We start from the raw sequence: 13,965 nt of genomic DNA, 5'->3' as shown, positions 1-13,965 counted from the left end.
AGCCCTGTACCCAGCCGTGCAGGACCTGCCCAGCAGGACCCAGCCCTGCTAACACATGGCTCACCTTTCCCGTGCAAATGATGTAAATACAGAGCTCCTGAAGCACTAACAGGCAAAATGGAAGCTCTTGAGAAGGCCTGAAGACAGCACAGCTTGTTAAGACTTCTTTAAATACTCAAAATAAAGAACTTTGAATTTATTTAATTATATAATCCTTGAAAACTCAGAAGGTAGAATATTTAATTTTGGTTTTTCTATTATTTCCCTAAATGATAGCAAAAAACCCAATTTGGTTGCAGCTTTTAAATTTATTTTGGATATATATAGCCAGTTACAGTTCTCAGCATAGAAACACCAGATTAACCCATCTCTAATCTGCCTACATGTTGTCATTAATAATCTGTTTCAATTTTAACATGTGAAAAAACTCTTTGTAGTAAGGATTAAACTCTCAATAAACAGCAAAATAAAATTTAGAAAATGCAAATGTTTCCTTCAAGTCCTGACTTTTTTTCCCATCAACTCTGTTGTGAAACTCACTGATTACTTGGAAATGAGCTATTATACAAGGAAGGGATAGGACTAGCCTTTCACTGAATTAGAGGCAACTTTATAAACTTTGTAGACAATACTTTTAATAAAAGCATGGAAAATCTAAAATCCTCGGAATTTACTATTGGATATTCCCGTTTTAAACAATGGTAGTTTCACAATGTTTTCCTGAACTGCATGAATGGGGTGGGGGGAAAGAAATTGTTAACAGACACCTGAGCTACACATCCGCGGTGAAGCCGGGGAAGCCCTTTCCTACACAAGGCAGGTGGTACATGCAATCCAGTCTAAGGGGGCTACATTATAACCTCAGCCAAGGACCTAATTTCATACCTGCCTACGGCTCTGGAAATCGTCCCAAACCAGCAGTGAAGCCAAGACCACAGCCAAATAAAAGTGAGAGTGTGCCTGTCCTCTGAGGGAACTGGCTGTCCCTGTCTAGGAATGTAAATGCTTACTGCAAAACTGGGATTGATTTTAGTATTCATGATACTTAGGTCATGCTAGCAGTAAGGTAATGATATCGTCATTAGTGTGTAATTTCATTAACATCTCCCCCAACAATTGTGTACTGAGGACAATCAGAAGCAGCAGCAGCCAAGACACCGTATGTCAAACCCAATACAGCAATGCCTACACTTCAACACACAGAATGTAGAAAAAGCAAGGAGGTCCAGAAATCCATTCCATGATTAAAACTTCCATTTTTTGGACGCTGATAAACAGCAGTTTCTACCTCACCTATGCTTGAGATGGTGCAACTCATACCTACAGCCCTACCAGGTTACCAGGTGGGCAGCGTAGCTGGCTGCTGGGGCTGGCCTGCTGGCCTCCTGAGCACACCACGAACAGCAGATCTGCTCTACAAAGCTCCCACAGAGACTTACAGATGAAAAAGAATGGTGCAGCTGAAAAAATAGGGGTTTAATTGCTTTGCGGCTCTATTAGCATTACTTTTGCATACGTTTGCAGTTGTACACAGCTCTACGTAGACATTTACAAAACTAGATGAACTAGATAAGATGACAAAATAAATACAGTATTTTGCAGCTTTTTTTTTTTTCCAGCTGCTGCCAAAAAGACCCCCACATACAAATGCCCCTAAACCCAGCATTCCATTGAAAAGCATCATTTTCCATTATGTTTTGGTCTATTCTGTTTCCCCTCCAATTTGTAACATTCTGCTGGAAACAGTGATGAAGAACATATGTTTGCAGTAAATTACACCCAGGAGAAATCTCGGAACTGTTACATTCAGTTTTATTACCCAAGACACTAAGATAGTCTACCACAACACGTATTATTTAACAGTTCCATCAAACACAACACCACTAATATACTTCTATACCATTATGCATGCAAAAAATTGTATCCTATTTCTTAAATCTCATTGGGTGATTAACGTGTTGCATTTTCATTTTAATTAACAGTTCCAGGATATTTTTAGTGCTTTAATGAAACAAGGTGTTATATAAATACAGAATGTTATTGTACAAATATTTTGGAAAACATATGTTCAGGCAACAATAAGATTGAGAAGCCTAACATTCAAGAGCCAGGAAATTGTGAGTGCTTACGCTTCTTTCACAATATAAGCTTACGCAAGTGCTGCATCTTAACATGTTCTGCAGAGGGCTGTAATTATCTAGGCTACATCAGGGAAACCTCGTGTGGCCAACTGGATGGATAGACCAACATCTCCAATTATCACTTTCTTTTCCACTACTGCAAATGCTGATCCATTTTCACTAGGTAACACCAAAACCCAAATAAAGCATAAATATCCCCTTGTGCACTGATGAGCTGAATCTTTTGGGGGAGGTTTGCACTAGTACAGTGAAATAGCCACATCACCGGAGATTTCCTATAGGCACAGGCTCAGGCATAAGTAAGTTTACATTTAACAAGTATAATAGGAATAAAAGATACCTTATACAAACCCAGCTATTACTTCAACTGATGACCTCAAACGCCAAGTTCTAAAATTTTACAAGGGTTTTGCCTTTTGTGACTCCATGGGAACACACACAAAAACCCAACAAAAAATGTGTATCTGTCAAGACTGCACACTTTGCATGCTTTGCAGAGATGAGAAAAGCAAAAGGCTTTGGTAGCAGTTCAGAGCCACAGCTGAAATACAGCTTTTAATTTCAACTTAGATCAACCAAACAACCTTAGTACAGTGCTGGGTCCAAACTAAAACCAAAACATCAGGCACCAAGTGTACCAGGAAGCGGAGCACAATGTCCTCTCTGTTCAAAGAATAGGACCTGAAAATCTAATCTAATGCTTTTCTTTTTCAAGTTCCAAAATGAGTAACGCAAAGCTGGGCACACCAGTCCACCTCATCAGCTGCAAACTGAGACCCAGAGAAAGTTAATTGCTGAATATCGTATAGAGTCTCATTTACTTTATTGGTACTTATTTGTCATGTGTAAGAATAACCGAAGCTGTATTGTTCTAGTTCTCTGTGGTGTTCAGTCCATACACTGAATCATAGAATCATTTAAAGATCATGAGGTCCAACTGTTTACCCAGGACTGCCAAGTCCATCACTAAACCATGTCCCTACGTACCACATCTACGTGTTTTTTAAACACTTCCAGGGATGGTGATTCCTCACCTCCTTGGGCAGCCTGTTCCAATGCTTCAGCATCCTTCCTGTGAAAATTTTTTTCCTAATATCCAATCTAAACCTCCTCTGGCACAATCTGAGGTCGTTTCCTCTTATCCTGTCATTATCTGGGAGAAGAGACCTACCCCCACCTGCCTACAGCCTCCTTTCAGGTAGTTGCAGAGAGCAATACGATCCCCCCTGAGTCTCCTCCTCTCCAGACTGAACAACCCCAGTTCTTCGAGCCTCTCTTCGTAAGACTTGTGCTCATAGGAAATACACTACATAATCATGAAATTGAAGACTGTGCCACATAGAAGTCAAATGATTCCATGGGAAACTTAGTTACTGGCATTTCTCAACTTTTAAGTGCTTGGCTTCACAGCCTATGTATTACTACTTCTGTATGCCTTTTTAAAGGCAACAGTGAATTTTGCTGTCTGCTACTATAACCAAAGCTGTCTGACCATGCATCGCCAGGGTTTGAAACTTCAACCTGCAGCTCTGCAGGTTAAGCTACTTATTAAGAGCAGATTTACTGCAGAATGGATATTGAATATTCAGGAACTCTAGCCCCACATGGGAACCTGTAGGTGAGGAGTGAGACAGCAGGCAGTGTCTTGAACCCAGTAACTGGTTTAGTTTTCTTACTGACACAGCCAATTTGACATCCTTCCTATCACTTACCTTGATGGAAAGCTGAAAATGAAAGACCAAGAACATTTTGCTTTGTTCTGGTCATGAATGAGAGATTTCAAGAATTACTGAGATTTATTTTACCCTAATTAACTTTTGTGGCCATTTAAGAGCAAAAAAAAGTTTTCTCTTGTTTCTGACATCGTAAAATGAGGGCAGAACGCTGTAGGTCTGAACTATGATCTGTCCAGGCCCATGGCTGTTGCTATGTTGCAGAGCTGAGCTGACCTTGTGAAAATAGCCCGACCTGTACCTGCTATATATGTCTGTATAGCTCGTACCATGTTCTGCTGGAAGCACATGTCTCAGCATTATACCCACTATTGTACCAAAAGGGGAAACTGGCACTGGCATCTATTCCACAGCTGTCAGCCCTGCTACAAAGAACATCCTCCTGCTGTCCCTTTGAAGGAAAGCTTGTGGGTGCTCCTATGGTTCTGACTTGCTTTGCCTCTCAAGCAGCAAGCAAGGTACCTGAGGTTCAGAGGGAAGTGGGATGTAGAACACAGGCCTAGCAAAACACAGGTCAAGGAAGAGTAGGTCTAAGGCTGCTTATGTTTTCCCAGTGTTCCCAATTCAAGTGTACTGCAAATACAGAAAACTACGAATTCAGCAGATTCCACTAATGCTGAGAAAGCAATCTGGTGGATGAATAAATGCCTGAAAACTACCTAAGGGGCATTCCTAGAAATTCCACTTTATACTTTCCTCCCAAGACAATCCTTATTTCTGGTCATGACAACAAGTTTTAATACTTTTTTTCCCCCACTTTTATGAGTAAGTCAAAAGAACTGTCATTCTAAATAAGATGTAAAAATGAAGAATGCTGATAAACCAGGTATGCAATCAAGGGGAGATGCTATCACACACTTGTGCAGAAAGCACAAACATGGTTGTGCTAAACACAGATACAGAAATAGAAGGATGCAAGGACTCCGGCTTTGTGTTATACAAGTAACTTCATCACGTAATAATGATGTGCTTGCTGTAAAACTGCTTGTACTGGGTCTGGCCGGGATGCAGTTAACTTTCTTTACAGCAGCTTGTATCGTGCTGTGTTTTGGATTTGTGGCTAAACCCACGTAGATAACACATGAATGCTTTGGCTGTTGCTGAACAGTGCTTGCACAGTGTCAAGGCCTTCTCTTTTTCATAGTCAGATACCGCACATAACAGAGTGAATACTTATGCCTAAGGAGATGAATGCTGTACTTCATACACCCACCATGATTCTAATAGTCCATCTACTATGTAAAAAGACGAAAGTAATTTAATTTCATAAACTAAAGAATCTTTGTACTGAAATACTCATTCACCTGTTCATCTGCCCAGAAGTTGAGAGCCAACACCCAGATATTCACTTTTACTCAGGAAACATGCATGCTGGAAATAAAGCATAAAAGTATTTCATAAAAACTATGGAATTACTGACAGGTTATGGAACATAAGACAAGCACAATGTCTATTTTGATCTCAATCCGTGCTTGCAACTACATAAACTGAGAGCACAGAGCAACAAGAGAAGCATCTATGTACACAGGAATGCAGCTTCTCTTTGGTAGTCAGCTGAAGTTTTAGAGACTTCAAATCTTACCATACTTACATTAGGCACAACGAAGAGAAACTGATAAAACTGTGATTCAAAACACTGTCAATCATAGGAGAAAAGGCAAAATATGAAAATGGCGGTTTAGAAATGGCTGCCTCGCATCCAGTAGAAGGCATCACTGAGGTTGCGAGGGAAGCACCATACAGTGGACAAGACGTGCAATATATATTGAAAAATAGAAGAGCAAAGGCCTGCAAGCCTGGAACACCATGGGCACCATGGCCAGGAGTATTAAAATAACAGCACAGTGCAAATATGACTGAACATGCCCATCCCTAAACAGTAGCAGTCTTTTAACCACTACAGTATTTTACACTCAAAACAACAGCAGACCAGTCAGATCACACCTGTATTTTGAAGTAGAAGAGTCCAGAGGTAATAGTTCCAGAATAACCAACAGCAGCATTATTTGACTTCCCTTGAGACTCCCCACTTAGGCCCATTTTTGGCAAAGGCTTTCAACTGTAAGGTCCTCACAACATCTTGATTTATGTTCATATGCTCTCTACCTCAAAGATGACCTGGATAACAACCTGCTCACTACTAGTAAATACTGAGAAAACTGACAGCAGGAAGTGAGATCCCTTCTGCCATTCAGGTATGTCACCCTTGAGCCACAGTTCATTCATTGTAACAAATGTTTTTAACAATTAATTTTTTCTAAAATGTGACAGCAGCACCAAGAGGTTAGGGTTTTCCTACTCCATGAGTGCTCATCTATAAAAAAGGCTTAGCATGCTATTTTTAAAGGCTAATGTTCATGTTTCAGCAAAAAGCTCAATGTTGGTTTTAGACACATTTCTCCTTTTATGCCAGACAGGCCAGCTTCTCGTATTCACAAAGCAACTGTGGTTCACTGAACATGTTTCCAGAATTAATTTTGACTTTGCAGGGTCAACTTTACACTGATCAATGAAAGAAATTGTGGAAAAGATTACCTTATGAAAACACACAAACTTAGCCAACCTTTAACAAGAAGAACAACTTGTAGAGCTTTCATTAGACTCAGCATTCTTCAAGGACAGCCTGTCAGCATTTGGCATATATGAACAAGGGAGATGGAACAAATCTACAGGAAATCCTTGTGCTTACTCACGTATCCTCAACACCGCAGACAAGTCAAGCCACTTTTACATGTTTCTCCCAGTTGCCGCATTCCCAGCCACCCAATTTCTCACCACACAAACAGAATCTTACCCATTATTTTCTGCAACAAAAGGGATGGCTCTGGCTCATCACAAATGGCCTTGACCAGCACCTTTTTCACCTCTTCTTCAGCTGCATCCAGCTCTTTTCCACTTTTGATTTCTCCAACCACAGAATACATGTATAGCAGCAAGACAAGGAAGTCCTCGCAGGTATAATCATCTTTTGTCCTCTCACTGTAAGACTTGATCATTGGCAGTAACTGCTTCAAAACACTGGGCATTTCTGACTCACCAATAGTCTGAAAAACAGAAGGAAGATCGCATTAGATTGCTCCTGTGGTGTTTACCAGTTAGCATCAGACATATTCCTGCTGGCATCCGTGTTTACCAGTTAGCATCAGACATATTCCTGCTGGTATCCGCAAGTTATTATTTCTCATAACATTATTTTTCCTATTTCTCACAGTGTTCACTTAATGAAACATTGCTCAATATTTGCATTCTCATTTGTCAGCACGTGGTCCTGTGACTTATTTGCTGTTCAGACAGCAAATTTATTAATTGTCTACAAGTTTTTTTCCCAGGGATTCATGATAGCAGCATCTTAGCACTTGAAAAGCCTGATGATTAGATCTTCTCCATGTACTAGTATGATGAGAGGATGGGAGCATCAGTCCCTGCGGTATGGGTGGAAATGGTACAAAGCACAAGGTCAAATGCTTCCTTTAAATTCTGGGCCTCCACCTTAGGCCTGGTTTTGTACTTGAGCAGGGAGTTCAAAGACCAGCTCCCATTGACTTTAGTTGCTATTGCAAGCTCTCAGCACAGCTGCAAACCCAAGCCTATGCTTTCAGGTCAGAAACCCAGAAAATTAGACTCAGAGGGAGCCACGTGCTTCACAAGTGGTTTAAGTGACCAGCGTGGCTTCCTAGAAGACCTCTATGACCAGCAGCAAGGACAGGGCAGCCATCACCAGCCTGGCATGTGCCCTGACCCTCCTCTGCCTGCTTCACAGCACACTCACCAGCTTCTCAAGCTGTGTACGCGGGGGTCTCTGCTAGGCAGGTCAGCCTCATTCCCACAGCACCTCCATGCTGGATGTGGAATTGGGAAGGACATGACCATGAGGCTGAAAGATGATCATAATGTGTGCATGTGGAGAGGAAGGCTTGCAGAGAAAAGGAAGGGGAAAACAGAGAGTATGCTGGGTTGTCCTAGGTCCTCAGCAGTTGAAACTGCACTTGCTTTTTCTCATCTCTGTGGGAGAGGTGTCTACACAGCTTTACTGTGGTTGTAAGAAGGAGACTTCAGACATGAAAACCCTGAAGTACCACACTGACAATCCACATCATGTAACATCAGGGTTGGGGTTTAGATCGGCCATGTGGATCTGTGCCACTTAGGACAGCAGAGTGACTAATCAGGACAGCAAACTGCCACCCTCGCTGTGCACACCCAACGGCATATGAAATCTCCACACACTAATTTTCTGCAGTGGGTTAGTTTGCAGCTCAGCAGTGGGATCAGGTGAGAAGCGGGGCCAGTGCAAGGCAAGCAGGAGGAGCACGCTCTCCTGCACAGGGAGGGAGGTCTAGGAGAAGAACAGCCTTCCTTTCTTGGTGGAAGTGTTTGCTTGGGTCCATCCAAGAGGTGTCCTGCAACACCAGTACACTGCCCATTGCCCTGACATCACGAAACAGCTCCCTATGAAAACCTGTGCATTGATTCATAGTGTACAGCCACACATTGAATCTCTTATAATCCAAAATGCCAAGTCTGCAAACATTTATTCTTGGCTGTTACTACAGTAACTTCAAGCAGACTAGTTATGGTAAATGGGCACCACAGTCAATAATATACCCTTTAAATAGATTCACAATAAGTAAATAAAATAAAAAACAAGCAAACAAGAAAAAGACATGAGTTTATACAACAAAAAAACCATACAATTATGTTTATCACTGCTTTTAACTGCATTAATTTAGTTCTGAGATCTTCTGCCAACTGAGTAGCTTTTTTCCAAAACCTGAGCAGGGATTTCAGAGTCTAACTTCGGGAACACAGAAACTGAAAGTTTTACCTCCTGGAGTACTCCATACAACACTTCAGTAAATCCTGGTTGTATTTTGGTTTAGCTGTTCTTTGACAATCTCAGAAACACTAACAAGCATCTCATTTACTGTAATTTTACCTACACCGATCCATTATAGATTTCAATCATAAAGAAAGCACATATTACTCAAGCTCTGAAGAAACTTTTTTCCACTCTATGCTATAGGAAGCAACACTTTTGTGGACTTTGGGCCTCACCCTGCTCCTGACGTTTTGCCAGGGACCCATCTTTCAAGGGACTTTAATGTGGTCAGATGTTATGTTTCTACTCAAATACATACCTTAGAGAAGAATTTTCTGACTACCCACATGCTAAACCTAAAAGTAAGTGCAACTGTGGACTTGAAGCACTAAATTATAAAGCTACAGTGGTCAAAAGCATGTGGGATCCAAAAAGGAACATTTAGAAATCTGGGAGGAGTTGGCATCCCGTGTGTGTTTGGGCAGGGACCGTTAAATCCCACGTACAGCAAGTCCAGGCACTGCTCTGCCTGGGAAGCAAATCTGTGGTGTTTGGCACCGGTCTGGCATATGCTGGCAGCTGGGCCACCCTCAAGGCAAGGCTGTTGGTTCCCAAATTTCAAGTCACCCCTGCCTCAGTTCAGTATTACCTGCTCTCTTCTTGGAAACTGACACAAACAAATTCTCATCTGAATGCCAGTACAATAAATATCAGATCATCCAGACCCCAAAATGGAAAAAGAGAAAACTTCAAGGAATTCAGAGGTATGCAGCTACTGGGAGGAAGCCACCCACAACAAACAAAAGCCTAATCCTAAAGATCTAAGAACTGAAGATTAACCTGCATGTGGAGTTATTCTGGAACAGATCACAGACTTCAATCTATATTAATCTGAACTCACCTTTAAGGAGAGGCAAGCCATATGCCACGTATTATTGAACATGATCTACCATCTATTGGCACATCATCTACTCCCCCCTCCCAACACACAAACTCTCTACTGCACCCCATCTCTAAATATCTCATAGCATGCTCCTACAACAAAAAAGATGAGTTCTTGAAAAAGCTCTATTTTGCAAGCACAAATTATCCAAATGTATTGAGGGTGCACATGGTCATACAAAACACTAGGATCAACAGCTCCGGGTTGAGTATAGTAGCTCATGAAAGTACGTGTGTACAGCATTTCTGGCAAATTTTCAAATATACATGATAAAAAAAAAGGGGGTCTAAACTTTCAGGATGATTTACTGTAGGGCAGGCTAAAGCTTAACAACTTAAAGTAAAAATTGCCACCTCTTATCTTCAAAGTAAAAATGAAAGAAAGAAAAAGAGCTATAATAAACCGTTAACTTCAGAACGCACGTAGGGTCTTTCTGGGCTATGAACTTCTCTGGAATGTTTTCCCCTTATCTCTTGGGAAATGGCACTGCAGAGGACTTCAAATGGAACTGCCAAGTTTCAGAGGCTATTTTGTCCAAACAGGCCAGTTGGACTGGAGTGTGCATGAAAAAAAAAAGGGACCCACAGCCTCAGTGCAGAGCACGGCTCTGCAGGGAGCTGGGAAATTTGCCTCAAACAAAATCCACTGGCAGACTGTCATTATCAGGCCACCTCCAATGATTTAGGGGCTCCCTGCACTGCCTAACAATCAATCAATTACCCTGATTGAACAATCCTAAAACACAAGTTTTAAAAATGGAACTACCCATGACCCAAATTTCCTGCTGGTTATGTTGGCCTCAGGTTAGCCCCATTTGTCTATTGTCAAGGGAGCCAATAAAAATAATAAAACCAGGTCAATTCAGAGCTTTCCAAAGGCTGTATAAAAACATTAACACTGCTTAATGCAGAGCCAGCTAAGGCCCAAGCTCTAACACCTTCTGCTCGGTTGCATTGTTTGGACATTTTAATGCTATAATCATATATTCTTCAGATCCAGGGACAGTTTGTGATAGATTTCTGTTGTTTTCCATCTCTTTCCTCCACCCTCCTTAGTTATTTATTTTTATAACTTAAGCTGTGTAATAATTTACTGTCCCTAAGGGTAAATGAACTGATGTCAATTTGCTGATTTTTGCAAAAGGCCAGAGTTTTGGCAGATGGCAGCAGAGTGAAGAAAACACAAAACATTTTTTTTTTTTTTCAGTTTTTAAACACTGAACATGATATTGTGCTTCAAAAGTGACATTTAAAATGTGATTTAAAGGATCTACAGGAATTACGAGGAAGTGTAACGAACCCAAGAAAAAAAATGTTTTGTGTTTCTGTGAGAAGCATTATTTTCAGTATTAAATAAATCTGTAAGAATCTAAAGCCATATGTATCGTTAGACATCTTTTACACAATAGAAAACAGAGTGTACTGGTAAGGAAAAGAAGAGGAGGGTCAGAGTTTACTTGAATTAACACGTGTCTCTGACAAAATTGAGAAGAGAACTGAGCACTCTAATCCCTATGCTTCCAGCCCACTGTCCTCAACACATCATTAAAAATATTAAAGCAAAAATCAACTTCAAGCAAGTGGAATTTATTTTCTTTTAAAATCCAGGAGGAAAGAGGAGACAGTCATAAGAGACTACTTCATTATGTAAATATTCTAGCAGCTTTCCATTTAGGAAGCAAAGTATATTTAATTCCTTCAGAGGTCACATGAGTTAACAGAACTTTTTGGAATGGGAACCACACAGCTTTACAACATTGAGAAATTTTATCGGTGTAAAACAAAACTAAAAAACAACCCTGAAATCCAGCTACAGGTAAAACCAGCAGAAGGATCAGTGGAAACTCACAAGCCCTTGGGTCATTTGGTGCCCCAAGCTCCTGGACCACCCTATTTAATACAAGATCCTTTTATTGATAACTTAGGTGGGAAGAGAGGATTCACAAATTATGGAATAAGCAGCTTTCCAGTACTGCTCTATTTGATTTGCCTTGGTTTACCTGGGTCTGACATTCTGTGGTTCGTGACTTTGCCATGCAGCATATTAGCTTCCCCACTATCCAGACAAAGGCAGACTATTTTAGCTTCTAAAAACGACAAAGGCACCAAGGGAGGACCTCATGGGTAGGCAAAGCCAGCTCAGATCCTTTGACGGCAACAGATCTCTGCAGCACTAGTCATCTTAGCAAAAACAAGAGGCACTGCCAAGCTAAGGAGGAGTCTTAGCTGCCTGCAGTGCTCAGCTGCCCATAAAACAAATGTTGCAGTTCTGTTTCTTGCTGTTTTACACTGTTTGGCCACTTGAGATTTGGGGTTGATTGCATGTAATTTCCATACGGGTGAGAATATGTCTGTACGCCCTACTCCCAGCAAAGCAATCATTTCATGTGTTTAGCTTTCATTAAGTTGCCTATGGTGACTAGTGATTTGACCCAATAAATCAGTAAGTATGATCTTACCACGCAAGTTACGTTTTTCCATGTGAAGCTTTACCATCTGATCATTACAATTCTTGACTTGAACAGGTTTTGATAAAACCTTTTGATAAAACTCTTTGTCTCCTCTTCACATAGTTGTAGGGTATGATTGAAGAATAACCAACCCAAAACACAACACAAAAAATGAAGGTACTCAAAGTACTACAGCCTCACAATTAGGAAACCCCCCAATCTGTCAGCATCAAAATATATTGTATCAAATTGTTCAGGCAGGCTATTCAATAAAAGGATGAAATTATTTTGATAAGTGAAGTCCACCATCTGTACACTTCCTTTTGCAGGAAGTGAGTTTGGATGCCAGACAAGTTTTAGCCTCAAACTTATGTTTCCAGCTGGGGAGGGCTGACAGAGCCTTGCTTTGCAGGGGGAAGGAGCAAACTTTAGCCTTAGGGGAAAGCAGACGAAGTATCCAGTGAACTCACAGCAGCTTGAGAGTGGAGGTGTGAGCTGCTGGCAGTAAATGGCTGATTCCAGTAAAAAAAAAGTGTAAGTCATTAAAGAAAAAGAGAAAGATCACATTGCCTTTTGTTGGGGACCAAAACAGGTTTATGACTTACCCCTGTCAATACCAAGAGACTTGCATCTGTCTCTTTTTAATGGCAGCATCTGTCTATTCACTTGATAGATGATCCAGAAATCCACCAAGAATACGTGTATAAAGAAAACAGCAGAGAACTAAACTGTTAGTGAGAGACACAGGAAACAGTAAAAGCATCTAGGACCTATCTCCCCTGTCATTACTCAATGACTCTCCTGTCCTTAATGAAATATCCCTACAGAGCCAATTCTATCTCCAGTCCCCTTTTCTGTGTTTAATCACCCACTCTGAGAGTTGCCCCAGGAAATATATTCTCAAAATTGCAGAGACAATTTCCAGCCAGCCCTTGTAGACAGTCTTAAAATTCTACTGTAAACAAATAAAAAGCAAATAAAAGAAAATGAGCAAGCTTTTTAAAAGCTCTTTTTGACCTGGCTCATGCTGTCAAAGACAGATTCATATTCATCCCACATGCATGCTCTCCCAACTGGCCTCCTTTCTTGTCTTCTGCCCACCACAGAAGCCTCCTCTCTCTGCGCCTGCTGAAGGGTGTCTGTGACTGTGCATTTAAACAAATCATTTTAACCAGACTGGTTCTCTGCTCGGGTTTACTGCTTGGCCACAGAAACACTTACACTAGCCATGAAGTCCAAAGATTGAAGTTCTTACGCAACAGTGGTGGCTTGAAGCCTACATGAGCTAGGGTTTAAGGTTGCCAAGAGATATAAAAGAAAATTATATAAATAATCACCTGCTCTTTGGACAACTTCTTCAACACTGTCATATAGCCAGATTCTTAATTGGTGCCTATTAGTCAACACTACAGACATCAACGGTCTTTTGCCAATTTATACCTGCTGAATTATCTGTCCAGGATGTTAGCACTTACTGCAAAACACAGTGACGAGTCAAAGGCAAGAAAAATTAACTTACAACATAAAGCTTTTAAAAAGCACAACATTTGTAAGCTCTTCTGGTCAGAGATTTTTTTTTAATGTGTCTCTTGCATAATTCCAAAAACACACCATTGACACCTAACAGCTAATATGTGATAACAACAAAAATATTTAAAACAAGCTGTTCAAGCCCTATCATTTCTAAAAGCAAAACAAAAGCAAAGCCCAAGCGTTCTTTCAGCCAGTAACTCCCTAGCCCATGATCATGATCAGCAATTGGATTCCACCTATAACCCACAGCCAAAGTAGTATATTCCAGTATTATTCTTAACCTAACTTCCTTAGGACATAAAAAGAAATTATATTTTGAACAGCATAATTAAGATTTCCTCTTATCA

At 40.8% G+C, this 13,965-nt stretch overlaps 1 protein-coding gene across 1 annotated transcript in view; it reads right to left on the bottom strand.

The window, feature by feature from the left end:
* The window catches only part of SCFD2 (sec1 family domain containing 2), a 199,777-nt gene that overhangs the window by 104,590 nt on the left and 81,222 nt on the right, over window positions 1-13,965 (bottom strand). The window contains exon 6 of the mRNA XM_037393632.1: window positions 6,669-6,918. Within this exon, the coding sequence (XP_037249529.1) occupies window positions 6,669-6,918 (250 nt within the window). The remainder of the gene's footprint in view (window positions 1-6,668; window positions 6,919-13,965) is intronic.

This window comes from Falco rusticolus, chromosome 1 (assembly GCF_015220075.1).
Source record: "Falco rusticolus isolate bFalRus1 chromosome 1, bFalRus1.pri, whole genome shotgun sequence".
In the NCBI taxonomy this organism is placed as follows: Eukaryota; Metazoa; Chordata; class Aves; order Falconiformes; family Falconidae; genus Falco; species Falco rusticolus.
Note: the sequence above shows the minus strand (reverse complement) of the source record. Positions and strands in the feature narration are given on the sequence as shown.